At 40.1% G+C, this 16813-nt stretch overlaps 1 protein-coding gene across 3 annotated transcripts; it reads left to right on the top strand.

Annotated features, from left to right (window-relative positions):
* The first annotated feature begins 264 nt into the window (after positions 1–264).
* GTF3C6 (general transcription factor IIIC subunit 6) lies at positions 265–11343 on the top strand. Of its 3 annotated transcripts, none has more exons than XM_089528514.1 (6): positions 265–553; positions 5741–5821; positions 7662–7725; positions 8157–8201; positions 8322–8432; positions 9556–11343. In XM_089528514.1, exons 1-6 carry the CDS (start codon positions 506–508, stop codon positions 9843–9845), a joined length of 639 nt encoding a protein of 212 aa, XP_089384640.1. In that variant the 5' UTR covers positions 265–505; the 3' UTR covers positions 9846–11343. The 3 variants fall into 3 exon arrangements, with proteins under 3 accessions (XP_089384640.1, XP_089384639.1, XP_089384641.1); XM_089528513.1 differs by having other exon boundaries at positions 267–553; positions 8319–8432; XM_089528515.1 differs by lacking the exon at positions 265–553 and adding an exon at positions 581–692 and having other exon boundaries at positions 8319–8432.
* Positions 11344–16813: the final 5470 nt, after the last annotated feature.

The following is a 16813-nucleotide window of genomic DNA, read 5'->3' as shown; positions in this document are numbered from 1 at the left end:
CTGAGGAGCATAAAATTTATATGTTTTTACTCGTGTTTTTAGCTTTCATATGTTGTGGCGTCCTACAATTCCTCCCCCCCCCCCCATTTTGCGGGGCCTTGTCCTCCTAGGCCAGTGGTCCCAAAACTGTGCCTTTTAATAAGCGATTTTGGACTTCAGCTCCCAGAAGCCTCAGCCATGTTGGCCAACAGCCTGGGACTCTGGGAGATGAAGTCCAAAATCCTTTACAGAGCACAGTTTGGGGACCACTGTTATAAAGGGTTCATATAATATAAAGGGTTCAGCAGTGGTGCAGAACAGTAGGTGAACATAAACAACTGAAGGCTCCCAAGAAGCCTAGGGGAGGCTTTCGTTGGGGGAAGGCGCGAGGCGTGTGTGGCGCGGCCTTGGCTCACTAACTGGAGCGCCACAGATAATAAGCCAGGTCTCTCCAGGAGAGGGGCCCCACAAAATGGCGGCGGTTGGCGGGAGGTCACGTGGTACGCGCTGAGGCACTGCTGCAAACATGGCGGCGGCTGAGAGAGAGCAGGAAGGGGAAGAGGTGCAAGTGGAGGTAGGTGCTGCGAGGAGGAGGAAGAGAGGGAAGCCGAGGTTGTGGTCCTCCCCTGGTGCACCTGGAGCCCTCTTAACCGCAAAGGAGGACCAGGGACCACAAAATGGAGGACCTTCAGTGTTACAACATTGTTGTAGTGGTATGCCTTCTGACCTATATGTGAACTTATCACAGGGCTTTCTTGGCAAGTTTCTTCCAAAATGGGGTTTATAGTTATATTTATAGTTATTATGTAGTTTTATATTTTTATTATTTTTAGATCCTACGCCTTTGGCAGGATTTAGTTGTTTTAAATGGATTGTGCCTGTAAAGTGTCATGTGAATTTATGGCGCTATATAAATAAATGTTAGTAATCATCATCAATATCATCATCTCTTGAGGCTGAGAGAGTGTGACTTGCCCAAAATCACCTAGTGGGTTTACATGGCCAAAATCACAGGGTTTTCTTGGCAAGTATCTTCAGAGGGGGGTTGCCATTGCTATCCCCTGAGGCTGAGAAAGTGTGACTTACCCAAGGTTACCTTCCATGGCTGAGCTGGGATTCGAACCCTTGTCTCCAGATTCGTAGTCCAACGCTGAAACCACTGTGCCACGCCAACTCCACATTTGCTCAACAGAAACTGAAAAATAATCTGTGGCTATGGAAGGCTATTTCTGCAGTGTGGATGCAACCTTAGAAGCATGGATTTAGATATTTAAGTGTCTGTTTTGAGTTTATACATTACAACATATAAAAACCCAAATCAGTGCTGGGAGGCATTTTTCTGTGTTCCTCCAATGGTCAGGATCATGGAAATAGATTACTGTCCTGACATTATCCATTAGCAGGCACTGATCATATGAAATTGCTTCCTGTTGTCAGTTTTGTTTCTTTAGTTTTGGTTCGTGTAATCCACTCTAATCTTGTCTGCCACAACTGGCGAACAGGCATCTGTTCTAAAAGCTTTTAACTGGAGATGTCAGCATTGAACTTGAACTTTTTTCATGTAAAACTTTCATTCTGCCACTGAAATCTAACTCCTGTGGAAAGGTGGGAAAACAAAGACAAAAGATACATTAGAGTTATTTGGGATATGGGATGGCTTTCGATATTGGTTGTTCAACCGGAAATGCTAGCCAAGTATACACTGAAGATGCCAGCCACAGATGCAGGCAAAATGTCAGGAATAAATTCTTCCAGAACATGGCCACATAGTCCCAAAAACCCACAAAAAACAGTGTAATACTTTATTGCTGAAGTTATATGGGAGGTGAATAGTGTGGTGTAGTGTTGGAGTAGGACTCTGGGAAATCTGGATTTAAATCTCTCATCCATGGAAATCATCTGGATGACCTTGAGGATGTCACATTCTTTCAGCTTTAATGCAGTGGCAAATAGGGTTGCCATAAGTGAGGACCTCCAAACCGGGACAAATGTAGGACAAATGTAGGACAACATTTTCAAATGTAGGACACATTTTTATAAAAATGGAGGACGCACAAAAAATGAGGTTTTTTTTTTAAAAATGTTAATATAAATGCATGTTTTTAGGCATGATCAAAATGGAGGACATTTTGGCATTATTCTTAGGCAGAAATGTATTTGCCCTCAGGTTCAACTGTACTTCTCAGAAGTGTGTACTTGGTCAAGGGACTGTGGTTTTTCTTCACTGTGCATGAGTTTGTAAAAATCACAGCAAGTTACATTGGCCGTGCCTCAGAGGCTTGTTGATATCATCATCATAATAATAATCATCATCATCATCATCATCATCATCATCACCACTATAATTGGCCAAGAAAGGCAGACTTGTTAGCATTCAAAGCACCATAAATACACAAAAAATGCACTTGCATATATTTAATAATAAAAATAATGAAAATATAAATAAAAAACAAGGCAGGGGTGTATATATTTGATAATAAAAATTAATGTAATAAATTAAAAAACAAGCAATAATAAAAATTAATGAAATAAAATAAAACAAGCAATAATAAAAATTAATAAAATAAAATAAAAACAAGCAATAATAAAAATTAATAAAATAAAATAAAAACAAGCAATAATAAAAATTAATAAAATAAAAAAGCAATAATAAAAATTAATAAAATAGAAAAAAGCAATAATAAAAATTAATAAAATAGAAAAAAGCAATAATAAAAATTAATAAAATAAAAAAGCAATAATAAAAATTAATAAAATAAAAAGCAATAATAAAAATTAATAAAATAAAAACAAGCAATAATAAAAATTAATAAAATAAAATAAAAACAAGCAATAATAAAAATTAATAAAATAAAAAAGCAATAATAAAAATTAATAAAATAAAAAGCAATAATAAAAATTAATAAAATAAAAACAAGCAATAATAAAAATTAATAAAATAAAATAAAAACAAGCAATAATAAAAATTAATAAAATAAAAAAGCAATAATAAAAATTAAAAAAAATTAAATAAAATAAGTATTTTATATTTTAAAAAATAATTTAAAACCCCCAAAATACCAAGGCAGACCTAATGGCCACTGAGTCAGCTCTCCTCCTCCTCCTCCTCCTCCTTCTTCTTCTCTGGCCCAATTCTGCCCTGGCCTTCAGGCACCCTTCCTCCGGCTCCTTCCTCCTCCTCCTCCTCCTCCTCTCTCCCTCCTCCTCCTTAGGATGCCTGGCGCGGGAGGAAGGGAAGCGGGGCAAGCACGCGCGCGCATGTGCGCGCGCGGAGGGAATGGAGCAGGCGCGCGCGCGCGGAGGGAATGGAGCAGGCGCCGCGCGGAGGGAATGGAGCAGGCGCGCGCGCTGCCAATGGCCCCTACTGAGGCCTGGGCAGCGCGCAAGCTCTCCCAGTGGGGGCGCGGTGGCAGCGGCGCTTGCCGGCCCGCCGAGGAAGAGGAGGAAGGTGGAGCCGGAGGAGGAGGAGGAGATGGGTCGGCGCCGCAGCAGCGGCAATGGCCAAAGCGGACCCCCCAAGCCGGGAACAAGGCACGGGTGGGGGCCCAAACCGGACCGTGACCGGGAGGGGCCCCCCGAAACCGTGAATGGCACGGGGGCCGCCGGGTTATGGCAACCCTAGTGGCAAACATAAAGGTTTGATATTGCCTTCCTCTAAGGCTTCAAGAGTGTAACTTTAAGTGTGTGACTTATTTTAAGGTGAAAGAGTGTGATTTTAAACAAGTGTGTGACATACACATGAATTTGATAGTTAAAGAATTGTAAAATAAGTTACATCTCATTTTTAGACTTGTTCCCAATGGGCTCAAAATACGGTGGCCAGAATGTTGACTGGGGTCAGTTATAGGGAACATACAACTAACTCTTCTTAAAACAGCATCACTGGCTACCAGTTTGTTTCTGGGCACAATTCAAAGTGCTGGTCATGACCTATAAAGCCCTTTATGACTTACTCTCTAACTTGAGGTGATCCCATCATAGGACTCATTTAAGTCCTGTAATAGGACTCATTTAAGTCGATAGGTGGTCCTATCATAGGACTACATTTAAGTCAACTCTGACTTGAGGTGATCCCATCATAGGGACTCATTTAAGTCCTGCTAAGAAAACCTATGATAGGATCACCTTAAGTCAGAGTTGACTTAAAGGTACAGAATGAGAACAAGTCTAAACCTTACATGTGACTTCATTTTACAATTCTTTAACCACCAAATACTTGTGTAAACAAAGTTTAGAACCCACCTCTTGCATATGTTAGTATTTATTTATTTATTTGAGGGCATTTTAATAGTCAGTACTTGGATTACGTCTTAGAAGTTTGGAACCTAAATCTACTTAAACAGTAAACATTCAGGAGTAGCTGTGTTGGCTGTTTCACAAATATAAACAAAAATCCATCAGTGATATCTTTATTGGCCAACCGAAATGCACAATATACTGTACTTGTTGCAAACTTGTGAAGCTCCATGAACCCCTGCATGTTTTCTGTATTGTGAGATACCGCATTGTAGCTGCAATGGGGGAACCATGAAGAGTAGCCTGTGGACTGGGACTTCAACCAAGGTAAAACAATTTTTTCTTCTTCTTAAATTTGGACTGAATGCACATGTTTTACCTCTACACCATCAAAATGTTCCTGATGCAAAAACACGGAGACTTCTTCAGGAATCCATGGTTCTCTGCCTACAAAGAGGTCTGTGACCTTACTGGAATGGAGACAAATTGGATTGCAAAAAATGGATCCCCATTGAGATGCAAATGGACTTTAAATTTCCTGGACTTTGAAAATCTCCCTATTGCAGCATGGCCAGGAGGAGGAGGAGCCTGCCTGCAAAATATATCCTTCAGTCCCCGGCAAAACATCTTTACTAAGGACTGAAACAACAAGCTGGCATCTGACTAACATCTCCAATTGTTGTTGTTTTCTCCTGTTTGGTTTGTAACATCTTGCATGATGAAGAAACCCATGGAGCTTTGAAAGCTTGCCACAAGTATACTGTGCATTTCAGTTGGCCAATAAAAGTATCACTGATAGATTTTTGTTTGTACTGTATTACTTAAACAGTGTATCAAATAAGCACTCGAGGAAAATACAAATCAATTTCCATTACATTAGAGCAGGGGTAGGCAACCTGCGGCCCGCGGGCCGAATGCGGCCCGGCAAGGCCTTGGGACCGGCCCCAGCCCGGTCCTGCTGCCGATTGCCGCCGGGGCCTTTGGCGTCTCGCACAAGAGGCATGGTGGGGCAATTGTCTATAGAAGCCTCAGAAACATGCATTTATCTTAACATTTTTTAAAAAAATCAGCAATTTTTTCGCATGTCCTCCATTTTTTATTTTAAAAGTTCCCTCCATTTGAAAATTTTGTCCTACATTTGTCCTGGTTTATTTATTTATTTAATTTAAAAAAAATATTTAATTATGTATTTTTTGGCTTCGGCCCCCCAGTTGTCTGAGGGACAGTAACCTGGCCCCCGGCTCAAAAGGGTTGCCTACCCCTGCATTAGAGCAAAGTTTCCTAGTATGGATTATCTACTTTCAAGGATTTGGAAGGGACAAAATGGACAGAGAAGTATACTTTGTTATCCCACCGTGTTACAAACACTGAAAATAAGAATGTTGTGCAATTGCAACATAGAGGCAGAAAGCTGTGGAGGTGATTTTGGGAATAAGGTCTTTGCAAGTGGGCACCATCTGCTGGACCGAAAGGGAGAACTTGTACACACAGAATTTAAAAATGTACTGTAAACTTTTTCCCCCAGGAACAATTAGTCATGGTCGAACTATCAGGAATAATTGATTCAGACTTTCTGGAGAAATGTGAGAACAAATGCAAAATTTTGGTGAGTTTCTTTATTACAAACTTACATCTAAAAGAAGAACAATGGACCTTATTCAAAACCTGTGGAAATCGACAGAAATGTTTTTGCTGATTATGGGCTGTTTCATCATTATTCCAAGGCGGGGGGGGGGGGTTGTCTTGCTAAGCTTGAAAAGTGTACATATTTTTCCTTTGCCATGTGTAGTTTGCAGGAAGCTATGATGAACTGTGGGCTCCTGTTGTACATTTGGACTCTGTTTGGACTACTTTAACACATTGGACATGGGATTGCCATTAGAATCTGTTCAGAAAGTTGAATGAGTTCAAAATATGGTGTCCAGAATGTTGACTGGGGTCAGTTATAGGGAACATATGACGGGATACAGACCAGTCAAAAAGGGCAGTCTGCCGGCACCTTGCTTTGCTCCACGAACAAGCCACAGCGGACAAACCGCATGGCTCCCTCGCGGAACAAAAAGAACTCGCAAAAAGCGGGTTCTTCTTGCGTTGCCATTGTTACGCCGTGACATGCGGACACTAGGTGTCCATCACATCAAAATGGCAGCGCCCATGTGTACAGGGTGCCGCCATTTTGACACCCTCGTTATGTGCTAGGGGTGTGCGCCCTCGGCTAACCCCTAGCATGTGATGAGGGCACACTTTAGGCCAGTCTAAATCAGGCCATATAACTCTCTTCTTAAAACAGCCTCACTGGCTACCAGTTTGTTTCTGGGAACAATTCAAAGTTCTGGTCATGACCTATGAAGCCCTTTATGACTTAAATTCAGACTGTCTGAAAAACGTATCTTCTCATATGAAGCCACAAGGGTCCTAAGATGGACAGGGAAAAGCTTTCTCTCAGTCTCACCACCATCACTTGGTGAGGACACAAGAGAGTCAGTACTTCTTAGTGGCTGCTCCCACCCTCTTGAACTCCCTTCCATAAGAGGCTAGGTTCCCCCCTCCCTGCTTTCTTCTCACCGGCAGACATTTTTATTCAAACAAGCTTTTAATGTATGATTATGTCAAGGAGGTTTTATATGGGGTGTGTGTTTTATTTATGTTTTCTAACTTTTGTATTTTTATGTAATTTTACACTGTTTTTAGCTAGATTATTTTAACTGTTTTAAAACATTTATTGTAAAGTTTTGAACAGTTTTATCTGTGTGCCACCTTAGATCCCTTTCTGGGAGAAAAGTGGCATAGAAATGAAATAAATAAAATAAATACATGTGCATTATCAAAATATTAATGCATGTCAAAACAGCAGTGATGTATTTCACACAAAAAAGTGTGAAGTGTCTCTCTGTGAGCTTTACAGCAAGAACATAAGCAAAGCAAGGATGGGAATCTTGCACCCCTTCAGATGTTGCTGGACTGTAATTCAAGGCAGCCCTAGTCAACATAGCAAATGGTGAGGAATGCTGGGAGTTAGACAGCAGCAATATCTGGGAGTTTGCATGATTCCCACCCATAGTGTATTGCAGATTTAGGCTGAAGTCCTACATGTTGCTGTTGGAGTCTTACAATGAATCCTGGGAAGGCAAAAGCTGTTAATTTCCCCTTGGCCACACAACACAGTTATGTGGTCCCCAGATAAATCCTTATGGTCAACAATAGTTGTTTCTGGAGGGCAAAAAGGTACCTGTATGTCATCCAGCTGCACATCCATGGCAGAGGCTCTGTATAAGGAGTTGGATATTCTTGTTTGATATCCAAGAAAATACTTCCACTGATCTAACTTCTAGTTACATCAATGTAAGTCATTATAAGGAGTCCAACCTCACAGATTTCACCAGCTTGAAACACTTGTCTGAACATTGCTGTGACATAAATAAAGAATCTCTTTGCCTTCCTTTTAGGGCATAGACACAGAGAGGCCCATTTTACAAGTAGACAGATATGTATTTACTGGAGAATATGAAGGTAAGGAGACTGGATAAGGCTGTGTTACGTGTTCTCTTAAACTGAAGGATCTGAGTAGCTTTGAAACAAATACTGAGAGATTTTTTTAAAAAATATTATTGTTGTTCTCAGTATTTCTTAGCTGTCTTTCTAATTTTAAAAGTACTGTATATACTCGTGTATAACTAAAAAAAATTACAAAAAATTACAAAAAAAGCCAGGGTGGGGAGGAGGAGGGAAGGCAACCATAAATGTTGTACCTGTCCCAGGCACATGCGGGGAGGATGGGAATGCCAGTCTGTGTCCTCAGTTAAAGCATAGCAGTGCATTTCCACCAATTTTACATATCCTGACTTCATTGTATTTTAATTCAGTAGATATGACTAGTTGAAATATTCTTCTAACAAGAAGCCTATGTTATTGCTTAATAAAATGTTAACTGTCATCCCCAGATACTCTTGGTACCTGTGTGGTGTTTGAAGAAAACAAAGATCATGGTAGGTGATATTTTAGATTAGAGCTTTTCAAAGACATAGAAAAGTTTAGAACGAGAACACATTTCAAATAGTAAAGTTGGCCATTAAATATCAATATGAAATATATTTTCTTTCTAGTAGATGCAGAAGGTAACCAAAAGCTACAGCTAAAATATAAGTGCCACACAATGAAGAAGCTGAAGATGACACGGACACTCCTCACAGAGAAGAAGGAAGGAGAAGAAAACACAGGTGCTTCAATTCTTAAAAATTACCCTCAGTTAATAAATTTGATTTTGCTGCCTTTCCAGTCTAGAAACTTCATTGCCTATGTTCCATACACTTCTGTATTGTTTTCTCACCTCCTTCTGTTCTGCAAGCTGTACCCACAGACTGTTGCACATCTTCCTATTCCCTGGCTTATGACAAAAACATACTCTCTTTGCACCACCTATTTCCAATCTGAAGTAACTAGATTTACTCCTCTCTTCCAATTATTCCACTAAGGTCTTGACCCACACATTCGGACCTCCTGAGCCTTAATTATTTATTTCCCAAGAGACATACCTCTCAACTGATATCACTAGGATACCCACCAATCCTGATAGCCAGTTTGAGAAACTCTACTGTGTACTCTTGCTTGAAGACAGAATAATATTTTAGTTATTGTGATCTACAAAATAGAAAAAGGCATGTATCATGTATTGCCAAGACATGGTGCTCCAAACCTGAAACAACATAAAGATCACTCACCAGCCCTTTCTGTAGATTAGCTGACTGATCTGTAATATATATAAGAACAATTGCATTTATTGTCAAAGATGTCTGCTTCTGTATATCAGACTGATATAAAATTTTCAATTGCATGTGTTCATGATAAGGAGATCCTATGAACAAATAATCTGGAGGTGAATAATGGCTATTTAAATGTCCAAATTTGGCAGTGGACTTTCTCTCCATTATGGAAAGAAATCATGGTTAAATATAACCATTGTGAACCACAACAACCATGTTGTGAACTAAACATTCCTTCTAATGCAGTAGTATTTCATTGTTTATTTGTTATTCAGCTTCTCCTATATAGTTTTCTATTGATTACTATTTCAAATGCACTGATAATATATCTGGAGCTTGACAGTCATGATTGCCAACAATTTGCCTGTACTCAATTAAAAAGTCACACCAAGTGCAATCCAGCTGGAAGCGATAAATGTGAATATAATACAATACAATACAATACAATACAATATTTATTTATTTATTTATTTATTTATTTATTTATTTATTTATTTATATTTCTATATTATCAGTTATAAAATTCTCTTTCCACTCACTCCCATCCTGATTACTGCCCCCTGCTCTTTTTGTTTATCAGGTGGTGGTGTGGAATGGCTGGAACTTAAGGACAAAGATTTCTCATACAGCAGGCCAAACATGATTTGCAACTTCTTATATGAAAAAGAAGAATCCCAGGGCAAACTGGTGGAAGAATCTGAAGGAGAAGCCGGTGACCCAGAAAATAGTATTCAGAACTCTGAACCTGAGATGAATCCTCATGTTGAAATGGATGACCCTGTCCCTCTTTTGGATGCTGTTGGCTCTGATGGAACAAACTCTTCCATGAACAGCCATGAGGATATTGCTGTAGAGGATTCTCCACCTTGATGTCAGTCCTGTAGCTAAAAAGATGATTAATAGAGCTCATTGATATAGGACTTTCTGTAGGACCTCTAGCTTGTATATATTATGAATTAGAAAACGGTGACTCAAACATGTAAGCTAGTGGTAGTATGGAATCAATTGTCCACAGTCTGTGAACTGTACAGCTAAATTCACATTCCCTATAAGGCTTTTGACCTTTCATTTCAAGCTGTCCTTTGCCACCACCTCACTGCACCAAGCATTTTGTGGAGGAAGTGGTTGCTGTCCTAAGGAGTAGATAAATCTTGTGAACAAGTACAAGGCTTTAAGTGTATCTACTTACACTTTCTGGACTGTGGCTTTTGTTTAGTGCCCTTGCCTTTCCTGAAGGCATCTCACTACCTCAGAATGGCGAAGTGCAGAAGCCAGTGCCTGAGGAAAAAGCAGTGTCAGTGATCCATTCCTGATTCTTTTCAACTATACAGTCATGTTTGTTAATACATACATCTTTGCATGTACAATTTGTCTTACAAAATAAAACGTTATTGTCTTTACCTGTATGGATAAAGATACTGGACATTCACTGGACTAGTTTCTGTTATTTGTTGCTACCATGCAAAAAGCATTCTTCCCTCCTTCCATTTCACCTCCATGTATACCTGTTGAGCTGCATCCAGTTGTTTCCTCAGCTCTTGATCTAATGGAGGTTTCTATAAACGGAAGGCAGGAAGTGGTTTTGGTAGCACTTGGCGCTGCATGGAGAAAGGCAAGTAAGTGAAAATTGCCTCTCCCTCCGGGAACATGCTGCACTCAGGAAGTGTTCTGGTGGCAGAAATAAACATTCTCAATATGGCATTATGTTTTATTCTATTCATTCAGTTTCTCAATGGTTGGCACCTTAGTCATTGTTAAAGAGATACTGCTCTATACAAATGACATGTGTGAATTTCGTGCTTTGGAAAAGATATAGCATATTGTTAAAAATTAAATCATTTTTTAAAAAAATTGCTAACGTAGAGATTTTTCAGCCTGTTTTTACAGTTTGCAAGCATAAATGTGTCTTTCTCCTCAGTGCTTACAGTTCTTTTGAAAGTGCTGCCAGTGCAAAAGATTGTACAGAGGAATTTGTTTTATTATATATTTGGCTTCTTATTACCACATGCTTTAATCTTTTACTGTTGCAAATCTGTTTGTTTGTCTTTTGGCGATATGAGATGCTGTGAAAGCTGCTTGTGTAGCAAGCAAATTCTTTGGGTTTTGGTCACTGTGGTGTTCCCTACCCATTCTCAGTGTTTGCGTCAAGCAGTTTATTCTTACTCTAGATAAGCATTTTCCCCCCTGAACATGAAAAAGAGCAGCAAAATTATTTTGTTTTGCTTGCTCTCTGGTCTATCAAAACTATGTCTCTTTCTTACTCAAGGACAGATTGAGAATTAATATTGTGTTTTGTTCTTGTGGTTAAACTTTGTTACAGCTTTATAATAAAATGAAGAAGCACTGTCTGTCCCTGCATACCGCTATACTCCCATGTCTGATAAATTGTTGTTATTTAATAGTCAACTTCATACTTCATACTCAGTTGAGTATGCTACGTTTGTAGCATACTTTATTTGGATCTACACCCTACCTGTCTAGATGGTACAGAGTGGCTGACAGCCAGCTATTTCCCCCTCAAACATGTCAGGGATTGGGACCATATTTGTGCCTCTTAACAACTATTCCTTTCTTTTCTGGAACTTGCCACAGACTGGCAATCAATGTCTCAAGAACCAGCTCTAATCCACAAATCATAACTTTGAGTAATACTGGCTTAGAATAATTTTCTGGTGTGACTCTTTGATGCCTCTTAGTAAAAAGGTTCATATAATTGAGAGAAGATTGGCATGTGAGTGGAAAGGACCCCATCCCATCCACCCCACCCCTTAAAGAACTTGGTTGTCACATACCTACCAGTATGGAGCCAGCCAGGTATTTCTGCAAGTTTGGGAGATTCCTAGGACATGAAGAATAACACTGGTATAAAAATAAAAGAAAGTTAATTTTAAAAAAGCAACTGGTTTAACAAGGATTGGTTATGCTGTGCCCTTCAGAATGTATATGTTGGAATCAGTGGGAAATGAATGGAATGGGAGGAGTTAGTAGAAGATGGGTTTGTCTATAAAAGTTTATTGTATCTTGGACACATCTCCTTTCACTCGAATTCCCTCCCACGCAAGTCAGGATTCAAACCCTGATCTCCAGAGTCATAGTCCAATCCTCAAACCACTATGCTACGCTGGCTTTCTAAACTGCCAATATACACACTGAGATTAAACAACTCATGTAAACTATGCATAAGTAACCAAAATAATTTTAATCTTAGACTAGACGCTGCCTGAAGGCTTTTTCCAAAATGCAGCCAAGGATGACTTTGTCTTTCACTAGCCTCCACTCTTCTCTGAGTTCTGTTTTGGTGGCCAAGCTGTACATTTTTACCATCTGAGGAGAGATCTGGTGAAACAGATTTATTTGTGCTTCCCTTTTCTCTTTCCAGTCATTCAGATTTTTTTTAAAGCAGAATGATGCAAATGATCTCTCATACATTCCAGGTTATTCACACTATGAATCCGCATCTATGCACATTTTGGGGAGTTCGGTTGCTCACATAGAATCATAGAGTTGGAAGAGACCGCAAGGGCCATCCAGTCCAACCCATTCAGCCATGCAGGAAATCTAAAAGCATCCCCAACAGATAGCCCATCCAGCCTCTGTTTAAGACATCCAAGGAAGGAGACTCTACTACACTCCAAGGGAGTGTGTTCCACTGTCGGACAGCCCTTACTATCAGGAAGTTCCTCCTAATGTTGATGTGGAATCTCTTTTCCTGTAGCTTGCATCCATTGCTCCGAGTCCTAGTCTCTGGAGCAGCAGAAAACAAGTTAGCTCCCTCCTCAATATGACAATATACCTACAATACAAGTACCTATGAATGCCATACAAGCGAAATTCTGGAGGAATTTTTTTTGAGATACTGTTTTTTGAACCAGAGGACACAAAGGAATATCTCAGAAAGGATTCCTTCAGCATTTTGCTTGTATGGTTCTTCAACAGTAGTTTCATAATCAGTAGCCTGCCTTGTAATTTAATGATCATCTTAGGGATGAGGGAGGAAAATAGCTCTTCTTTATTACAGTGGACCCTTGTTATACGCTGGGGTTTGGTTCCAAGTTCCTCCATGTGTAACAAAATCCGTGTATGCTCAAGTCCCATTAAATATAATGACATAGCAAAATGGTGTCCCTTATAAAAAATGGAAAATCAAGGTTTGATATTTGAAATTTATACTTTTTTGGAACATTTTCAAACCGTGTATGCTTGCTTGAATCCATGTATAAAAAATCTGTGTATAAGAAGGGGCAACTGTACTGTGTTCTGGTCTTGTTGTGTGCCTTCAAGTAATTTTCATCTTATGACAATCTGAAGGCAAAAAATGGGTTTTCTTGTGGGGGGGATTTCAGAAGTGGCTTCCCTTTGCCATCCTCTGGGGCTGAGAGAGTGTGACTTACCCAAGGCCACCCAATGAATTTCCATAGCTGTGTGGGAATACAATCCCTGGTCTCCAGAGTTGTAGAGTTGTAGTAGCTCAGGCCACTATACCATGCTGGCATACTTTGAAGTAAAATAAATCAAAAGTAATTTTAAAAAGTGTGCTCCTTAATTTTAGAAGGGAGGTTACATAACCAGGCAAGCCAAATAGACGACTCTAGTCACTCTCTATGCTCTTTGCTCTTTAAAACACCCTCCCCCAGAGGCAGGTAACTCAGATAAAATATCTTGAAGTGTATATAAATACTTGTAAGTAGTTAAGTTTTCAGTATTTCTTATTTTTTACATTTTAAAATTGCAGTTAGCAATGTTCCTGTGGTTATCTATGCGTGTTTTAAAGTGTGGTTTTGTCTTTATTTAGTCTACCCCAGACAAAGGAATTTCAGACTTTTCTAAAACATACTGGCCATTTTAATTAAAGAGAAACAACACCTTTGTTGCTCTCCAGTCCATTGTTTTGTTTCCAGTGCCTCTCCTCTTCTTTCCTCTGTCCTTGAACTAATACTTCAATACAAGTACAGGTTCCATCATGAAACAGCTGGAGAAAAATAAGAAATAGGTTTACATTTATCTGCTTTGGATCAAACAGGTCCAGTGGGTTTACCACAGTGGGCCCTTAGTATTTGCTGCGGGTTGGTTCCAGGATTCCTGTGGATACCAAAAGCCATGGGTGCTCAAGTCCCATTATATACAGTGGCATATTAAAATGATGCCCTTTATATAAAAGGGCAAAATCAAGGTTTGCTTTTTGGATTTAAAAAATATATATATTCAAGTTGTGGATGGTTGAATCTGTGGATGTGGAATCTATGGATACAGAGGGTACATGCATTGATCAACTCATTAATATAAGACTAACCAGTACCTCTCAACCGCCATAGCTAAAACTGAACTTGTCATCTCATCACCTTACCCACATCTGACAAAGTAGACCAAGCCTAAGAAAGCTTATGCTACAACTTCTTTTCTTCAGTTAGTCTCAAAGGTGCTACAAAAGTACATGCAAATGAAAACCACCTAGGGTCAGGGTTTTTTCCCAGCAAACAATGGATCTCTAATTAAATAGACACCTTGAGGCCTTGCCATTCAACAACTGACCAACACACAGATTAACATGTAAATCACTTCCTCTCAACCAAGGGTTACACAGTATATATTCTTGGCATAATTTATTCTACAGGGGCTTGCCTTTCCTTTTCTCTGAGGCTGAGAGAGTGTGACAAGGTCTCCCAGGTGGTTTCCACGGCCTCCAGAGTCATAGTCCAATGCTCAAACCACAGGCTTTTATCGTTTTAATTAGTGTAATACAAAAACAGTCCAGTGGCATTATACAGTATTATTGGCCTGTTGTGGATTGGCAGTTCAATTGTGAGAGTAGGGATTCAAAGACTTCGCCATGTTAGTCTGGAAAATCAGTATGCAGAGGGATCTTGTAGCCTATTTTCATCCCCTCCAAGACCTTTCCTGAAACACTTGAACTTTTCGTTTCCAAAGTCAAGAGACCAAAAATTATATTTCATGGTTTACAAGAGCTGGAGAATTTGGACGGTAGTTGTTTGAGTGTTGGAGTGTGATTCTGGAGACCAGGGTTCAAATCCCTGTTCAGCCATGAAACCCCCCTGGGTGACTTTGAGCAAGTCACACTCTCGCATCCTCAGAGGATGGCCATGGAAAACCTCCACTGAACAAACGTTGCAGGAAAAACCCATGATAGTTCACCATAAGTGGGAAATTACTTGAAGGCACACAACAACCACAATCCCCTGTCTCTTTTTGAGACTTTGATGTGTGCTGTGACTTTATGTCCTTAAAAATATATTCTGAAATGAGGGTATGCAAAGGGATCTTGCAGCACCTTTGAGACTTAAACAGCGGTTCTCAACCTGTGGGTCATGACTCCTTTGGGGGTCAAATGACCCTTTCACAGGGGTCATCTAAGACCATCGTGAAAAAGTCTTTCTGAATTCTGTGTTTAAATTCAAGGCAGATGTTCCTATATGGCTTGCCACATGATCACACTACACCCTTTTTTTGTTGTTAACTGCCCTTGAGTTGATCTTGGGTCATGGCGACCCTGTGGATGACACATCTCCAAGACCCCCTGGCCTCCACTGCTCCGCTTAATTCCTGCATCCTATAAAACCCGTGACCTCCTTAATAGAATCCATCCATCAGGCATGTGGCATTCCTCTCTTTCTACTTCCTTGCACCTGCTTTATCACACTAGGGGCAAAAAGGATTTAAACGAGAGTTAAACGAGAGTTAAACAGGAAATGCCTGATGTTTATCGCATGACATTTCCTGTTTAACTCTCGTTTAAATCCTGTTTGCCCCCTAGTGTGATAAAGCTTTTTTCCAGTGAGTCATGCCTTCTCATGATGTGTCCAAAACACGCAAGTCTCAGTTTTGTCATCTTGCCTTACAGGGAGATTTCTGGCTTGATCTGTTCTTGGACACATTTGTTTGTCCTTTTGGTTGTCTATGAAATCCTCAGCACTCTTCTCCAGCACCACATCTCAAATGAATGGATTTTCCTCCTATCTTCTTTCTTAACTGTCTAGCTTTCACATCCATATGTGGTAATACAATACAATACACTCTTATAGTGCTGCAATTCCAATTTGACTGCTCTGTTGCATTCTGGGGTTTGTAGTTCATTGAGGCCTAAGGGCTCTCTGGCTGAGAATTCTAAATGCCTCCTCCTTAAACTGCAAACCCCAGAATGCAACAGGAGGCAGCCAGAGCAGTTAAAGTGGAATAGCAGCGCTATAAGAGTGTAGTAACTGCTCTGTCTGCCAAAAATAGTGGCTGGCAGGTAGCTTTTAGCACCATGTTGGCAGAATTTTATGTTGTACCGTATCTCTATGATACATTCCTCATCCTGCTCCAGAGTGGTCCAATCCACACTGCAGAAATGATCCAGTTTGAGACCACTTTAACTGCCCTGAATAGAGAATTATGGAAAAATGTAGTTTTGTAAGACATTTAGCCTTCTTCCCTGTCACAAAGAGCTCCGGTGCCACAACAAACTCCAATTCCCAGGATTCCCTAGCAGCACTGAGCCAGGGCAGTTAAAGTGGTCTCGAAGTGGATTATTTCTGCAGTGTGTTTTGGATGTTAAACAGATACTTCAGGTTTCCTTTTGAGGTGCCTCTACCCTGTAGAACAGTGGTCCCCAAACTGTTCCCTTTAAGAGATTTTGGACTTCAGCTCCCAGAGGCCTCAGCCATGTTGGCCAATAGCCTGGAATTCTGGGAGTTGAAGTCCAAAATCCCATAAAGGGCACAGTTTGGGGACCACTGCTGTAGAAATAATGCCAGTCTGACACCACTCTTTAAGTGCTGCAGCTCCATCTTATGGAGGGATCCTGGGATTTGTAGTTTCGCAAGGTCTTTAGCTTCCCCTGC

The sequence above is a fragment of the Sceloporus occidentalis genome, unplaced genomic scaffold, assembly GCF_023333645.1.
Source record: "Sceloporus occidentalis isolate IW3139 unplaced genomic scaffold, rSceOcc1.0.p SCAF_6, whole genome shotgun sequence".
Classification (NCBI taxonomy): domain Eukaryota; kingdom Metazoa; phylum Chordata; class Lepidosauria; order Squamata; family Phrynosomatidae; genus Sceloporus; species Sceloporus occidentalis.
The sequence above is the reverse complement of the archived record's forward strand: the minus strand, read 5'-3'. Positions and strand labels throughout refer to the sequence as shown.